This window comes from Herpailurus yagouaroundi, unplaced genomic scaffold (genome assembly GCF_014898765.1).
Source record: "Herpailurus yagouaroundi ecotype Mexico unplaced genomic scaffold, PumYag 248, whole genome shotgun sequence".
NCBI lineage: Eukaryota > Metazoa > Chordata > Mammalia > Carnivora > Felidae > Herpailurus > Herpailurus yagouaroundi.
In genome coordinates this window covers 912,327-928,699 of record NW_024412465.1, presented here as the reverse complement: position 1 = coordinate 928,699, position 16,373 = coordinate 912,327, and the positions used below count along the sequence as shown (strand labels likewise).

General features: G+C 45.0%; 1 protein-coding gene across 1 annotated transcript in view; it reads right to left on the bottom strand.

Annotated features, from left to right (window-relative positions):
• Positions 1-16,373, bottom strand: part of ANOS1 (anosmin 1) — a 388,737-nt gene that overhangs the window by 36,519 nt on the left and 335,845 nt on the right. The window contains exons 6-7 of the mRNA XM_040460147.1: positions 8,771-8,955; positions 5,945-6,074 (exon numbers count right to left, since the gene is read on the bottom strand). Coding sequence (XP_040316081.1) covers positions 5,945-6,074; positions 8,771-8,955 — 315 coding nt within the window. The remainder of the gene's footprint in view (positions 1-5,944; positions 6,075-8,770; positions 8,956-16,373) is intronic.

Genomic DNA, 16,373 nt, shown 5'->3' with positions numbered 1-16,373 from the left:
TTCACGGGGAAGGTGTCTGTGCTAATAGCCTAGTGCAGGGCCCGACAAATGTCCTCAGGGAAGGGGCAGAGAGTAAACACTTCAGGATCTGCACACCAGACAGTCTCTGTGGTGACTATCTCACTCTGCTGCGATAGCTCAAAAGCAGACATGGAAAATACGTCAACACATGAGCTGTGTACCAATAAAACTTTATCTGTAAAAGAGAGCAGCGAGCCAAATTTGGACCCCAGGCCATAGATGGCCAACCCCTGAGTGAGAGTCTTTTCAAAAGACTGGTGGCGCCTGGGTGGCGCAGTCGGTTAAGCGTCCGACTTCAGCCAGGTCACGATCTCGCGGTCCATGAGTTCGAGCCCCGCGTCGGGCTCTGGGCTGATGGCTCAGAGCCTGGAGCCTGTTTCCGATTCTGTGTCTCCCTCTCTCTCTCTCTGCCCCTCCCCCGGTCATGCTCTGTCTCTCTCTGTCCAAAAATAAATAAAAACGTTGAAAAAAAAATTTTTTTAATAAAAAAAAAAAGAAGGAAGGAAGGAAGGAAGGAAGGAAGGAAGGAGGAAGGAAGGAAGGAAGGAAGGAAGGAAGGAAGGAAGGAAGGAAGGAATCACCATGCAGTATCTAGACACACAACTCGTAAGTCTTTAGAAAGCTGCAGAAGATACCCTAAGTAGTAAATAGTTCTAGGACACACGTAACGTGGAGTCTTGCCCAGTGGAAATGGCACACACAGATCAGCTGTGGGACAGCATAAAAAGTCACAGGTCCCGAGGAGCAGGGGGGGACTTGACTAGTGTCAGTGATGTCTGTTCTCATTTTACTAACACTCCATAATGTATGCACAGAATAACATCCAGCGTTGAGACTTGTGTGCTCTGAAAACAACACTGTCTTCGTCCTTTCCTTTTTAACGTATCCTGGGCTCACGGGAAAACAGACAAGAAACGTGTAGGAAAAGCCTCGAATTTGGAGGGACATGAATATAACTAGAAAATGACATATTAGCTTAGCAACAGAAGGTGGATTTTTAGTGTTCCCTCTACGTCCCTTTAACGTTTGCTGTTTCACAATGGTCAACTGATACTGACCAGTCTTAAACATCCAAATGTTTGCCTGCTTTTGGCAACATGCAAAAAAACCCAAAAAACAAAAAACCAAAACACCACCAAAAACCCAAAATTCGGATTTTGCTCTGTACAACCTACAAAACTTGAAGACTTCCTTCTTTCTCTTGCTACGTACGTTGACACACAGAAGTCATCTGGATGGGCAGGGACATTACTTCCCAAATTCAGCAAACATTTGGCCCAGGTAGTAGGACTCACCAATATACATTTCCAATATGGGGCATGCAACACACATGCATTTTGTGTCCCTTCAGTAAGTATCCACACGGTCAAACGAAGGTTAAACACCAATTTGCTGAAAAAGACGAGCAAGTATGGCATGGAACCCAAAAAGTAGGTTTTCTGTAGCTACAGCTGTCCCTCCCGATGGCTCACTGCCACGTCTGGGGCCTCTGAGGGTTGGACCTGAGTGGCTCTGGTACGGACACACCGTGGAGCCTGCCAGACGCTGGGAGAGGGTGCCATCAGGGGAGAGGCCAGAAAGGCACGCCTTTCTTGGGTTATTGCCGCCGTCTGACACAGGAAGGGGACCGGGGATCTTTAGGAAGGCGGGCATTCCTTTTGTGAAACTGTGAATGTATTTATTTTGAACCACAGCAGAACATGTCCGTGATCTGCTGTAGCAGGAATCCCGTGGCCGTGGAGCCCGAGCCCTGCAGACCCCCGCATCCCAGTGTCAGTCCCTGCACCTCACGGCTTCAGGACGCATGGCTAACTTGGGAACCCAGCTCCTCAGCTGGCCCCGCCAGCGGCCAGAGCTCTGCCCGTGTGTGGACGGATGTCCCCGCGGAATAGCGTGCATCTGAGGACTGAGTCCCCACAGCAAGGAGTTCGGTCGCCCACAGTGACAACCAGTATGGGAACCGGCCTCTTACCCTCTTCCTTCTCTTCCTCCCTGCCTCACCTCCCATCCCCCTTGTTCCCTGGACGGCCTCCCAAGTAAGCCACTTGCGCTCAAAGCTCTCAGGCGCAATGGCACCCTCTGTTCCTATGCTCCGTGCTTCCCGTGGTTTGTTCCAATGCAACAGGACACAAAAATTCTGGTACACCCTAGGATGTGGCAGCGGGGCGAAAGAAAGGCGCTTCATCCTAGCAGTGACCGAGGAAGGTAAGTCGCCACGTGGAAGCATTACCATTCCTAGTTTCCAAATCAGGAGACAAAACCCAGAAAGAGACATTATGCATTAGGATACCGAATTATTTGTCATCTTCATTTTTAACGTCAAAGCCGATTTTCCTTCTTAAGTACCGGGGGAAAGGTGGGAGAGGATTTAAATAAGTGAATACAGAAATTATCCCAACCTCTCTTTTGGGCTTTCTGTTGCCAGCAAAAATTACTGATTTTCTCTATTTTATAATCATGCATTTCTTCTGGGGGACGTACGGGCTAACAGCAATCTACCAACGTAGCAACAACTCAGAACTTTCTGTACAAATCATCACTCTGAGGGGCTGAGATTAAGTTATTGGAAAATACATGAGTTAAAAGGAAATTAACTTAGTTAACAGCCAATCCATTCTGGCAAACCACAGACTAATTTTGTATTTAAACAGAACCATAAAGAAGAGAATGACAAGAATTTTGGCTTCTCCACGAAAATCAGGATTAAGGCCAATGAATAGCAGGCAGAAAGCATAAGCTAAATGAAACCCATTTTATCAAGTTTTTTTTTCTTTCTGTATTTAATTTGCCTTTTATTTTCAGATGTGTTTATTGTAGATGGAAAAAATCCCTTCCCCCTTCGCCTTTCCCTTGACCCAGACTTAAGTGATCAAGGCTGGCCCTCTACTCAACTCAAATACACTAGAAATTACTTACCCTTTGCACAGACTATTATTTTAGAAGCAATAATTCTTTCTCAAAGCAATTTTAAACCACTCGAGGAGTTACAACTGGTACAGTTTCAGTTCTGGAGCACAGCGGGAATAAATGGGCTTTTATTAAATGAAAACGTACCATTTTTTGAAACATGGCAGTGTTAAAACATTTTATTTCCTGCTTTTGCAAATATGCTCCATAGCTATAGATCTCCCTGGGAGGAACATTCTAGATTGTGTGGTTCTTGCACTCTCACAGACCTAAAGTGTTTGTGCAGATTTCGTAATCACCTCTAATATGGTTTCAGTGAAGTCGCATCACAAAATGATGGGAGTATTACAATTGCGCTCAACGGTTGAAGATTTCCTCCAGGACTCGTCCAAAGGATGCCTGACCATTTACAAGACGGCAACACAGCTTTCCCCAGTTACCCGATCTCGTCAAATGTAGAATGGGGATCTTACTGGGGAAAAATTGTGTTAACAACCTTATTGGAATTTAACTTACATATGATAAAACTCACTCACATTCAATGAACCAGCCAGTGACTTTTAGAATTTACTGAGGTGGCCCACCAGCATCACTCACTGGCAACTTCACTCTTCACTCTTCCGGGCAACTCACTTCTGGCTTCGTCCAAAGTACCATCACCTTCGCCCAGGATCGTTAGAGTGGCCTCCCCCGGCATCCCTGCTTCCCCCTCCTCTCCCCTCCCGTCTCCTTTCACACACATCTCTTTCTCAGCAAAACCCTTGTCTGCCTTCGCTAAGACTGTAAAAAAAACGAATACCCTTCCTTAGTATTGTCCTGAGTTCTATTCTATCATCAGTAATCCCTATCCTACTTTACAACAGTATTTTGCTTATTAATCTTATTTACTGTTTCCTCACACCCCCCAACTGGAATAAATATGTGTGTGTGTGTGTCTGTGTGTGTGTGTGTGTGTGTGTCTGTGTTCCACAAGAGCAGATAGTTTTTTTCCTTTTGTTCATTTATTATCCCCTGTGCCCAGAACAGTGCCTGATACATATAGGTGCTCAACAAATATTTGTTGAATACAAAAAGGAATGAAACATGAGTGATCCAAGGAGAAGGTAAAGATGCAAAACTAACTTTGTTCTACAGCATGGAGGCTCCTGGGGGGGTTCTCACAGGGGAAGACAGTGCCCCACAAATCACTGTGAATACCACAAGTCCCTCCATTGTACACTTAAGAGGAATGACTGTAATGATGCAATAATTATATTTCAAGGGGTTTAAAAACTGTTTTCCCAGTGAGGCCCATTTCTACATTTGATGAAACTGGAGTAAGGTGGGGAAAGACGTGGTGTCACCCTGTAAATGGTTAAGGATCCTTTAGGCCAGTCCTGGAAGGAAATGTCTTTGACCATTTATTTAGCCAGTGTATTACATTTCCACAGTAGTGTGATGCATTTTTGCTGGGAAAAGACTAGGATGTACTATGAATTCTGCACAGACGTCTTTGGTTTGCAATAACTGGAGTCTGGGATGCTGAGGGTTGGATGTGTTTGGAAAATGAGTAACTAGAAGAGAGTAATGGTGACTGTGATGTTTCCCCAACATGGTGCATTCTCATTCAACAAGAGCCCCTTTAAATTTGAGGGATGCAGCCGTGATTCTAGATGACTAAGGTGCTCAGACACACGGCAGGGATATTGGGACAGCATAGCCTGGCTGCTTCCTCGGAACGGGTGCCTCTTAGGCAGTTGGAAGCTACATGACCGGCCCTGGAAACTCAACAGAGCCCTGCCCAGATCCCGCCCCATCCCTAAAGGTATTCCACATGTGTCTCCAAAGGCTGCAAAGTGCTTCTGCCCACGTATTTGCAGCCCTGACCTGAGCCACCAGACGACCTGCAGCAGCAGAACAGATGGTAACACAGTTCGGCCGCGACGTGCCTGGCTCGCCTTTGAATCATGACACCCAAGTTGATCCTCACCTCCGAACCCACTGTGAATTAATTATTGCACTTCCCTCTCTAAATCATCAGGCCAACTGGAGACAGCCTCGAGACAAGGTCTGATGTCCGTGATTCCACTTTTAAACTCGCTTAGTGCATTTGCCTCCATGGAGGGAAAAAAATGCACTTTTCCTTTCTTAAAAGTTCTTTTTCAAAAAAAACAGAGAGTTAAAAGTCTACAACACACACTGTAATAGGATCCAAATGTGAAATTATCTCGGTTGCAAGCTTTCCACTGAAGACCAATCCTGCGGCAGAAGTCGCAAGTCAGAGCAGCCCGTTCAAACCCTCCCGTAACATACGTATGACTGATGTCATAAGCCTTCTGTTATGCATTGATATCACAAAGCGTTGTGTTTAAAATAAATCTGAATTCGCTTCCACGTAAGACGAGAGCGACTGGTTAGTAGGTGAACAAGCCGACCAGCCCGGCTCTGAGATGAGGTTTTGTAACACACGTATAATGAACGCTGGAGGTGCACAGCCATCTAAACACGACTGGGGGAATACACATGGAGGGAACACTCATATCTAACCCGGGTATGTCCTTCAACTACAATACGGTGACTGTGAGTAGATGACTCGGGGTGACTCGGGGTTTAGATTCTGGGTGTGATGAAATAAAAGAGATTAACTCACATTCACTATGACAACCGTTTCAAGAAAAGCCGCAGAGTCTAAAGTAGCTCAAACGAAACCCTCCCCTCTAAAAATTAATTCACTGGTGACTGACACAGAATATCTCGAGGCTAAGACTCAACACAAGTTGATAATGGAAAACCACCAGTTCAAAGGTGAGAAAACCCCACTAGATTATCTTGTGCGATGTTTGGAAGGTATAAAGCCCAATGACGGTCTTAATCGTATATTCACACGCTGCCTTCAAACACATCTGGTCCTTTTCGCCAACAACAGCAAAGCCACCTGCTGAGCAGCTGTGAATAGGAACGTGGGGACACAAGGGATGTGCATCCCAGGTATGCCGGGAGGGGGAGGGGAGCGAGGGGCCAGGAAAGTGAGACTGACCTTTGGAAGAGCGGAAGTGTTTGCTGGGGGCGGTGAAGCCTCGCGTCCCATGCACGTTGACACCTGCCACTCGGAACTGGTACCACCTGCTGGGTCGTATGTCAGTCAGCTGGACCCGCTCATCTGTGGTCTGGGGGGAGATGTCACAGAGCACAGAGAACCCTTTTACCCAGACGTGTCAGCTGGGTCTGTCGTAAAAGTGCACCACCTCATCAGCCAACGCCACGCTGCCTTGACGTCCCTGTGCCCTCGTGCCTAAGTGTGGGGACCGTGCTCAGTGATGAGAAGAGCTATCAGGGGTCAAGGAATTTCCAGGGCGTTTCAAGTGTTTAATTCCATTCATAGGTATTTCACCCCAAAGAGTTAAAGATCTCTGGAGTCAAAACCGTATGAACATGGCTGAGCTACTTGAGTCTGGTGACTAAATACAGCACTAAACCCATGAGGGTTTTAATCGCTAAGTTATACATATGAGCGAATATATACATGAGCTAATCATTACATTATAGGCAAGAAAATGAAATCACCTTTCAATTATAGAAGAAAAATGCCTCTTTAACTTGCTTGCCAAATAGAATCTTGGGAGTCAGATGGAGACTCACATGCTTTAAAGAGCGCTAACAATTTCCGGAAGTATGTTGCAACCCGAGCCTTTTTTCCCTATTTGAGTAAATCACGTATGATCTGCAAGGACCCGGTCGTGCTTCTCAAGGGTGAGGCGTGTTGATGTCTCTCTGTCCAATAAAATGTCCAAAGGAAAAAAGTGGGCATTGGTGAAGGTGCCCGGGTTTGGCTGCGTCTCCTGCTGGAGTCACAAGACTTCAATTAACCTCCCACCTCATCAGGCTGAGGGGAACCATACCCGCTTTCCCGACAATCCGTGGGGGGGACCTGCGGACCCCTGCATTGACTTCAAGAGCCAAATCCCCACATGCGGGGCCTCACTGACCCAGTGAGTTGCCCAGTGCCAAACCCAATGTGCGCTCAGTACGTGAAAGTGGGCAAGTGGGATTGAACTGAAACCTCCTTAGCCCGGGTCCACAATAACTTCTTGCAAAGGGGTGTCACATTTACTTTAATATCTAAGGGAAGAGAAACATTTCCGAGACCAAGGAAAAGCTATGAACTCTCACGTGTGGCTTTCTACCTCGTTTAGCAAACTGCGAGGCAACCCTTCCACAGACATCACCGTTTACTTTTAACTTTTAGTTTAAAAACCTGAAGCCAGCACGTTCCCCATAGCATTTAGCAGACAAAGAAGGCAGGGTGGAAGGAAGAGAAAGAAAGATGTGAACTAGTCAATAATAATAGTAATAATTACATTACTATTAATGTATTATATATTAATATAAATAGAATTGTAATATAAAATATTATACACATTTATAAAATTTATTATTATTATTCAAGATCCTCCCTCTCTTCAAAAAAAGGAATGAGAGACATGATCTTCTTGTCCATTACTTTCATAAATCTTTAAATAATTCGTAAAATTTACAAGTGAGATTGTCCCATTAAGGAACATATCATGTATGTTGGCGGTATGCCAAACACCTTTATGTTTTAGTAAAGCAAAAAAAAAAAGTTTTAAGAAAATAGGAATGAAACAGTTCCTAAATTTATTTGAGCAGGCATTTTCCCCACTCATTTGTTCATTTATTTAGGAGTGTCTAAATTATTTTAGTGTTTATCCTCTTTGCGATACTATTAGAAAAGAACCAAATTCCTCCTCCAAACACTTGCACCCTGAAACTGATTCTGCATCTACTGGAAACAATAACGGGAATCGGGTCCTTGGAGAAAAATGACCCGATCCACTTAAGGTCAGAATCTGTGCCTCCAGACACATGTGGAGAAGGCGTTTCAGCTGCTGAGGACATGAGGCAGGTTCACACTGAGAATCTGTTCATTTTCTAGAACCGTGTAGTTTTCTTGCAGCTGGCAGTCCGTTTAGCAGCTCTTAAAAAGAAAGAAAATATTTTGCTTTTCTCATCAGCGAGACAGAAAAGGAAGCAGCACGGGTCAAGATAAACCCCAAGCGTACTCCATGCAGGTGGGGTATCAGTGTGTAAGCTGAGCGGGACGGAGGAAGCACTTAGCAAAGATTTAGGAGCTGACGGCTATTTCCCACTAAGGGCTTTTGCGATAGGAATCTTCCCTCCATGCTACTCAAGTCCTTGTGTAGAAGGAAGGCTTGAAATGCAGGAGAAACAGGAGTCGTGTAGATGGTCCAATGTCCCGTGAACTAGTCCTAGTAGTGTTATGTTTCTTTGACTCTGGCCGGTGTTAAGTTTATCGCAAGGAAATGCAGTTCTTGGAGGAAGTAAATGTGAACACTCAGATTAGAGAGTTATCTCCACTGCACACGTATTTTGAGCAAAGTAGGCCAATAGTCAAGTTGCTAGTTGTACCGGGTTATATCTGTGGACTCGTCCTGTCTTCCGTACACACACGTGCCATTATGTCCGCATCTGAGTGAGTTATTTCGGCAGTCAGGCTACTCTGGCTGGGGCACAGCAAGTTAATTTTCTTTTTTTAATGTTGGTTCATTTTTGAGAGAGAGGAAGAGAGAGACAGAGTGCGAGCAGGGGAGGGGCAGAGAGAGAGGGAGACACAGAATCCGAAGCGGGCTCCAGGCTCCCTGCTGTCAGCCTATAGCCCAACACTGGGCTCGAACATGCAAACCATGAGATCATGACCTGAGCTGAAGCCAGACGCATAACCGACAGAGCCACCCAGGGGCCCCAGCAAGTTAATTTTCTGCCTGCAGGTATGTGGTCGACATTGCCTCAAGGCGGGGAGGGGTAGGGCGCAGGAAGCACTGACCTGGGCTACCGTCTGCCAGTGTGTGGCATCGTCTTCACTGGGATGGATTCCATAATTCCATCTTCTTTGCACCACGTAGATCACAGGCTCAATGGAAATATTGAATTTCGAGGACCACTTAATCTCCAGCTGTCCAGACTGCAGTTCTGTGAATCTTAACTCTTTTCTGGGCTTCAGGGGGACACCTAAAACAGGACCATGGCAATTAAAATGATCAGAGGTAAAGCTGAGGAAGAAAACCTTTAGAAAAGACAAATCTCCTGTAATGACAACAGATCCTCACTTCCTCCCAGGAAAGTGGCTTCTCCCTATCACGGTTTCACATTTGAGAGCTTCTCACACTGACGTCAGCCCACCACATTTCAGGAGAATTACCTTCTTTTCTTTTAGCTTTCCCTTTTTTAAAAAGAGACTCTAAACTGGTTCCTGATTCTGAACAAGCATTTTTCACCCAGGCATCTTGAGAGCAATTCCTTTATGTGCATTCTTCTGAATAAGCCATGTTACCACGCGGTTAACAAGAATTCATGTGACGCCATGGTCGTGAAGAGTTTGAAGACACTGTTCCCATCCAACATGCTCTGTTTCTGCTGATACAGTCTAAAGTCATTACAACGTGGTTCCCCGGTCTACTTGCCTTTCCATCTCAGAATGTTTGCCTTCTAAGGAAAAAAATTATAAGCCTAAAATGCTCTCATGTGGTCAAACATTACAAGAATGATTTCCAAAGCATGGGTCCTTAGCATTCCCCAATTGATTGCTGGGCTCCCTCCTATAGACTTATGGCTTAAAATTGAAAAATGATGAATTTATAATGTTTGGTTTTGGCACGAGTGACCGCCTTGCTTCAAAAGTCCCTCACAGGTGGCTCATTTTAAAGTAGTTCATCATTCTGATTTCTTTTTTCTCCCCATGGTGCATTCAAGTGGTCTGGCGATGGACAGATTTAAGAACCATAGTTCCAAATGGTGGCCATTATGGAAAGGGAAGTTTAAAATGAGATTATGTACTCATAGGATGTGTAAGACTAATTGGATTAGGTAGAGTCCATGGCACCACGATGTTCAACGCCACGACAACCTAGAACTTCACATGCCATTAAGATCATTTTCTCTTGAGAATGAGCATTTGCCTAACACGTTGACAACTCGTTTGAAAACGTTATTTGATAATGCTCTATTTCGTTTTCCACTTCTTCATTTTAAACAGACAGGAAACTGAAAAATGTGCAAATACAAAACGTAGATAATATCTAATGCCTGTTAGTGACCTTACTGAATATCAACTCTGATTTCACGTTGACCTTAATTTATGCTGCGCCTTGTTTGGGGACACTTTAAAGTCCTTAAACATTGAGGTGGGTGGAGTTGGGTAATTTTTAAACAGCACCAAATATATCCAGTCAAAGGTCAATGAGTTGTACAAAATACTTTCTAGAAAACATTCCCCATACCCACTGCAGTCTCCGTTTTGCTTTGCTGATGGGGTATGTGCATCCCTTGTCCCTTTACTACAATGCTGGTGTCTCAAGTGATCTTCACTGTGGGTCTGTGCTGTGGGGGAAGGGTTAATTACCTCCATTTTGAACATCAAGTAGTCAAGTCTGAGGAAGATGAAGTTGCCTACAGCGATGACCTGATCTCAGGTTTCTCTCTTGCTTGCCACATTTTGAATTAGGAAGAGCTACTGAGAAAAGTAGAGAAAGGAGGCACTTTTCATAGCTCTGCATATCCCTTAAAGATTCTGATTTGAATGTCCCTGATGTGGCGGGCTGGGGTGGAATTTGTCTCCTGTTCTGCCATTGTGTGAGGGTTTATTCAGGTTCAGGTCATAAACTTTTGTTTTCGGTGCACAACCTTACATTGAGAGTCACATTCACTTTCAGGCCTAGAGTATTGCTGCTAAGTATGTGACCCTCGATTCTGTACCCTGATTTAGGGCTGCAGGTCCCATTGTCCACCTGCTGGCCAGATGAATTTCTTTGCACGAGTCCCAACTCAAATGCCCCTCCTGAGGATGTCCCCACTCCTGATGGTATCTGCATGGCAACTCTATTCTTTTGGATCGCTAAGGGACCTCTCGACTTGCTCTTGGACATACCAACACCTCGTGGTTTGACTGCAGAGTATAATTTCAAGAATTCCCCAATCATCCTGTCTCCACGGTGACCACCCTTTCTTCGGCCCTCTATCTCCTGTCTGGACCTTCCTAACAACGTCCCGTCCCATGTGCCCGCAAGCCCATCTTTTTAGTTCCCCCTTCACAGTGTTTTGTGGCTATGATTTTCCTAGAGTACGGGACAGATTGTCCCCTCCACCTTCTCAGACTATTCAATCACATCTTATTTTCTGCGGAACGAAGGGAAACTTCTCAACATCACGTCACGGCATTTATCTTTATCATCTACCACCAGTGATCTCTCTGTTTGTCTCTTGGTACATTTTACATATTGGTCACACAACCTACCTTTACACGCAGCTTTTCTAGAAACACACTGTCAGCTGCTTCCTACCACCACGACGCGTTTATACGGATTTTTTTCAGTCTGAATTGTCTTTCCTATTTTCTGACCATGGACACGTGAATACTCCTGGGCTCAGTCTGAATGCCGCCCCTCAGAGCGACGTACCCTAAACCTCCCCATTGGAAATAAAGGTCCCATTCTCTGCTCTCTCTTCGAAGCTTAGCCTGCAACAGTCAACATGTGCACTTAACTCCTTCTTACTGCAGCCAGGTCATTTGACGATGTTCACCTTCTCCTTCATTCCCACACCTCATCGTGGCTCAGGAGAGCACATTCTGTCACAGCAAATGCTCAGTAAATGTGTGCTGAAGGAACAGCCTAACCCCCTGTCAGCAGAAATTAAGAGGATACAGGAACGCCATCTTGGCACCAACGGGCAACCCCCTCGCTGCCGGAGGGCACTCACTTAGCAGAAGGAAGAAAACTTAGCACAGGTATTTGCTTACTCTTATGTTTTTGAAAAGTAAATGCTAAACAGTAACAAAACTATGTTAGTAAGTTTACAAAATGGAATCGTTTTATTGCATTGACATAACTTTCCCAGTTAAAAAGAAAAGACCGATTCCTAACCATTGCTGATATGCTGGAAAATCTGAAAGTTCGTTGCAGATGAGTTTTAATCCCAAAGTAGCTTCTCTAAAGATTGAGGTCAAATCTCAACAAAATGATTGCATCGTGTTTGCGCTGCAGGCAGGGGACTAGGCACCCTTTCTGCCAAGGGGTATGCACATGAGCAAGGAGGGGGTGGCCTCTGAGGACATTTCAGGATTCACACGGTGTCTTTGTGCTGAGTAAAGAGAAGAGGACTGCGGAGTTCTTTACACTCATATGGCACATTCTCTGAGACTCCCCATCCAAGTTTCTCCTTGGCCCTCCTATGCGTAATCCTCCAGCATAAATGCACCTCCGGTAAATACTCCGGCCGCTGAAGTAACCTGAACTCATCAGCAGCAAACGCAAGCATAACAATCCCCTTGCTAGATGGTTTTAATCTTGAATATCATTCAACGACCAAGAGCCTTAATCGAACATAATGAGCATCAGAGTGATGTCAGTTCCCATTTCTTCATTTAACAATCTCTTTAATTATTACGTACAACAGTCTTGCGATTTGCATGTGGAGAAACGACCCATCTGCTTTGCATTAGGGTCAGCTGGCTCCCTTGATTGGAAGGAGCTCCAGGACTCGGCTGTAATTGTGTGCAGATGGGGCTCAGCCCCTCGGCCCCCCCCCCCAGCCCCGAGACACCCGGCCCCCACAGCCCAGAGCCTTCTGAAGAGTCCTAGGTAGCTTAGCCAGCATCCATGCTGCACAACCAGATGTGCACCAGGCATGCCTTCTCCGTGTGTCCTTTATTACGTAAATGACTAGAATTTTTCTTCTTTAGTTTTGAACAACCTAGTCCCCTGAAATCTGTGCTGTTCTGTCAAACATGTTATCCTATAACATCCCACCGTATGGGACATTACAGGTGCATTTTCTTTAAAGCGTGACAAGTATTTCGGTGAAACCCAATGATGTAAAAAACTTTGCAAACAGAATGACAGAAAACTCAATGATCACAGTCGGCAGTTGTAAATCACGAGATCTGGTTACTCCTGTAAAAATGTTTCTCTCGTGAGTCTAAATGTTATGAAAATGTGGCAAGATACAGTGTTCCAACGATTCAATAATTAGCCACTACCCATTATCTCTCACAGAGCTAATCAGTACTCAGGCAATTTGTGTTCATATCACATCCAGGAATCGGGTCACTGTATTCAAAATGCTAAAAAATGGATTTGTGAAAAGTGTTATTAGACCATCTCTAAAGACCTGAGCTTTAAATATTTCAAATATGAAGCCATTCATGGAGATATTAAGTCAACACCATCATCAGATCTTTCTGGAAACAAAGCAATACATGATTAATGTTGGTTTGCACATGGTAAAGAGAAAACAGAGATCACAGAGAGCCACAAATTGATCTCAGTCTTTACATTTGGACAACAATTTCAGGTTCTCACCTTCCCTACCCAAATGAGTGCCAGAGCTGCGAGTCAGAAGCACCAGTTTGGCCAGTAAAATAAAAAAAATTATATCACCTTCTGGAGGGAGGAGAGTGTAGGTCAGCTATAAATCAGAATTAAAACAGACAAGGTGGGGGGGGGGTCACAAGTGCCCGATGTGCAAGCGTTGATGTTTTACCTGTGGAGAATCAGCCTTTTCAACTTCCCAAGACCATGCTCTGGTTTGCACCGCAGGGTACTGGCCGCTCAGGGGGCATTTACCTGCGTTAACGTTTGCAACCATCCCGGGGTGTGGCTAACAATGTTATTTGAAGGGTGAAGGAAAAGCTGTCTGTTGTCTTGCTTTCTTTTAAACTCTCACACAAGTCTATAAGGTCAACTTAGTCAGAGACAATGGCTTAGGACAATTCCTACAGCATAAGCCAAATTAAACGCTCAAATAGAATGCAGTTTGTTGACCATCTTTTCAAAACATGCATTGATTTTAAGAGCATCATCAGGTTTGGAAGCTATAGAATCTAGGAAGTCCCCCTCTTCCCTACCCCAAGCACAGGAGGCTGAACAGAACATTTGTATGTATTTCTGTACTTTAAGAAAATTTTACTAACCCAATAAGCTTTCATGAAAGGAAAAAAACAGTAGAGGCCAGTACGTATCAATTTACTGCAAAAGTTGACATGATTATTTGTCCACAGGTGAGCGTTATGTGCATGAGTACTCTGATAAGGAATACTGGACCTGATGTTGTACCCCAACAACTGACAAATCAGTGCTTTTATTAAAATATTTGAGGGGCGCCTGGGTGGCGCAGTCGGTTAAGCGTCCGACTTCAGCCAGGTCACGATCTCACGGTCCGTGAGTTCGAGCCCCGCGTCGGGCTCTGGGCTGATGGCTCAGGGCCTGGAGACTGTTTCCGATTCTGTGTCTCCCTCTCTCTCTGCCCCTCCCCCGTTCATGCTCTGTCTCTCTCTGTCCCAAAAATAAATAAACGTTGAAAAAAAAAAAGTTTAAAATATTTGATATTGGGGGGCACCTGGGTGGCTTAGTTAAGCGTCTGACTTTGGCTCAGGTCATGATCTCGCGGTTTTTGAGTGCGAGCCCCACGTCGGGCTCTGTGCTGACAGCTCGGAGCCTGGAACCTGCTTCGGATTCTGTGTCTCCCTCTCTCTCTACCCCTTCCCCACTTGCACTCTATCTCTGTCTCTCTAAGATAAATAAATGTTAAAAAATTTTAAAAAATATATCTGATATTGATAAATCTTTTAACTGACCTACACTGTATTAATACAGTGATTTCAGGCCCTGCTGTGGTAGTTGGACAGACTCCAAGTGAAAATACCAGGAGAGCTGGCCCAGCTGGGAACCAGGGGGGCAGATGTATTCCCGCCACTGAATACCAAGTCGTCTGAGAAACAGCTTGCAAGCTCAGTGTCAGCACCTGCAGACTGGGGTCAGGACCAGCCCCATCTCACCCAATGATGGGTGCCCTCTTCCTAAGGAAAGAGACGGCACAGACCTAGCCTGAGCAGTGAGCAGAGGGCAAGCTTCTGACCCGTGGCTGGTTCGGGACAATAAGAAGGCAACGGGCAGGCCAGTAGGATGGTGGGGGCTGGTCCCCCACAGACGAGCCCAGGGGGATTTGGGTGCGGGATGTCTGGCTGGGTAGTTGGTCTTTCTTTCCTTGCACAGCCAAGCGCTGGGTCCAAGAGGACCCTCTACCTGGGAGATAGGGGGCCATGAGCCCCACCACGCTCCTCGGTGCGACTCCAGTCAGGAACACGATTACACGCTTCGGGTGGCTAATCAGCCAAGGCTGCGGCGGGAAGCATTCTGGCCGGCTGTGTGGGGCCCCTCCGACTTGCACTGGTTGCACCTGCTCGCATGCTCACTGCCATGGTCAGATGCCCCCCGACGTGGAAACCAGCCAGCCTTCAGGGACTGCCCAACAGAGCGTAGGGGAAAATACCTACCTGCAGCTATGTGTGTGCTCAAAAAAACAGGAATATAATCCTAGTCTCATTGGGCAAAAGTCATCATCAGGTCAAGAGACTGTTCATCCTATTTCTAATGAATTCTGCATGAACTGCCCGTCTCCATAAAAAGCCAAGAGCTACTTTATAGAAGGAGAGAGACTTCAATGCTTCTTTTAAAAGTCCATCATATTTAGTTAAGCATAGGTTTAAATTTTTTTTTAATTTTTTAATGTTTATTTTTGAGAGACAGAGACAGAGACCAAGCAGGGAGGGGGCAGAGAGAGAGGGAGGCATAGAATCCAAAGCAGGCTCCAGGCTCTGAGCTGTCAGCACAGAGCCTGACATGGGACTTGAACTCACAAACTGTGACATCATGACCTGACCCACCCAGACGCCCCTTTAAAAAGTTTTTTTCTTAATGTTTATGTTTTTTTGAGAGAGACACAGAGAGAGAGAGAAAGACAGAGTTAAGCATAGGCTTAAATTGCAAGTCTCTTTTAATAATTAATCATTTTATGCTGGCCCTTCACAGACTATTTCCTTTATTCTTGGTGAACCAGGCATATTTGAAATTCACACTGACTCTTCAATGCTTTTTAAATAAAAAGCATATTTTAACATAGAATGCCTCTTTAAAACACTGTACTTTAAAAACACTAAGGGTTTTACAAATGGGTTTTCAACAATCACTATAAAAGCATGCTATTTTTGTGGTAAATGCTAATACTTAAATAGCAAATGATCTATAATAACAGAGAAGGTTTCATAATAACAGACTTTAGAAAAATTAAATGGTGTTTGGTTTTGCAAAAGCGATTTTATGTAGTTTACAATGAGAGGCATGAAAACAATAAAACTTTAAATCTGTTAAGGAAACGTCACCCAGTAAGAAGGGGAAAGCGGCAATTATTTTGAATTTGAGACAGGTATTTATGCCAGTTTTCCAAAGATCCTATGGAAAAAAGAAAGGGGGGGTGCAGTAAGAAAAGAAAAGCCGGATGGATTACACAGGTTTCAGACTGGAGTAATTCTCAGTGTGGGCCAGAGGAGACCGGGGCAGGGACATAAGTCCTGGGAGATGAGAGTGATCTAAGAG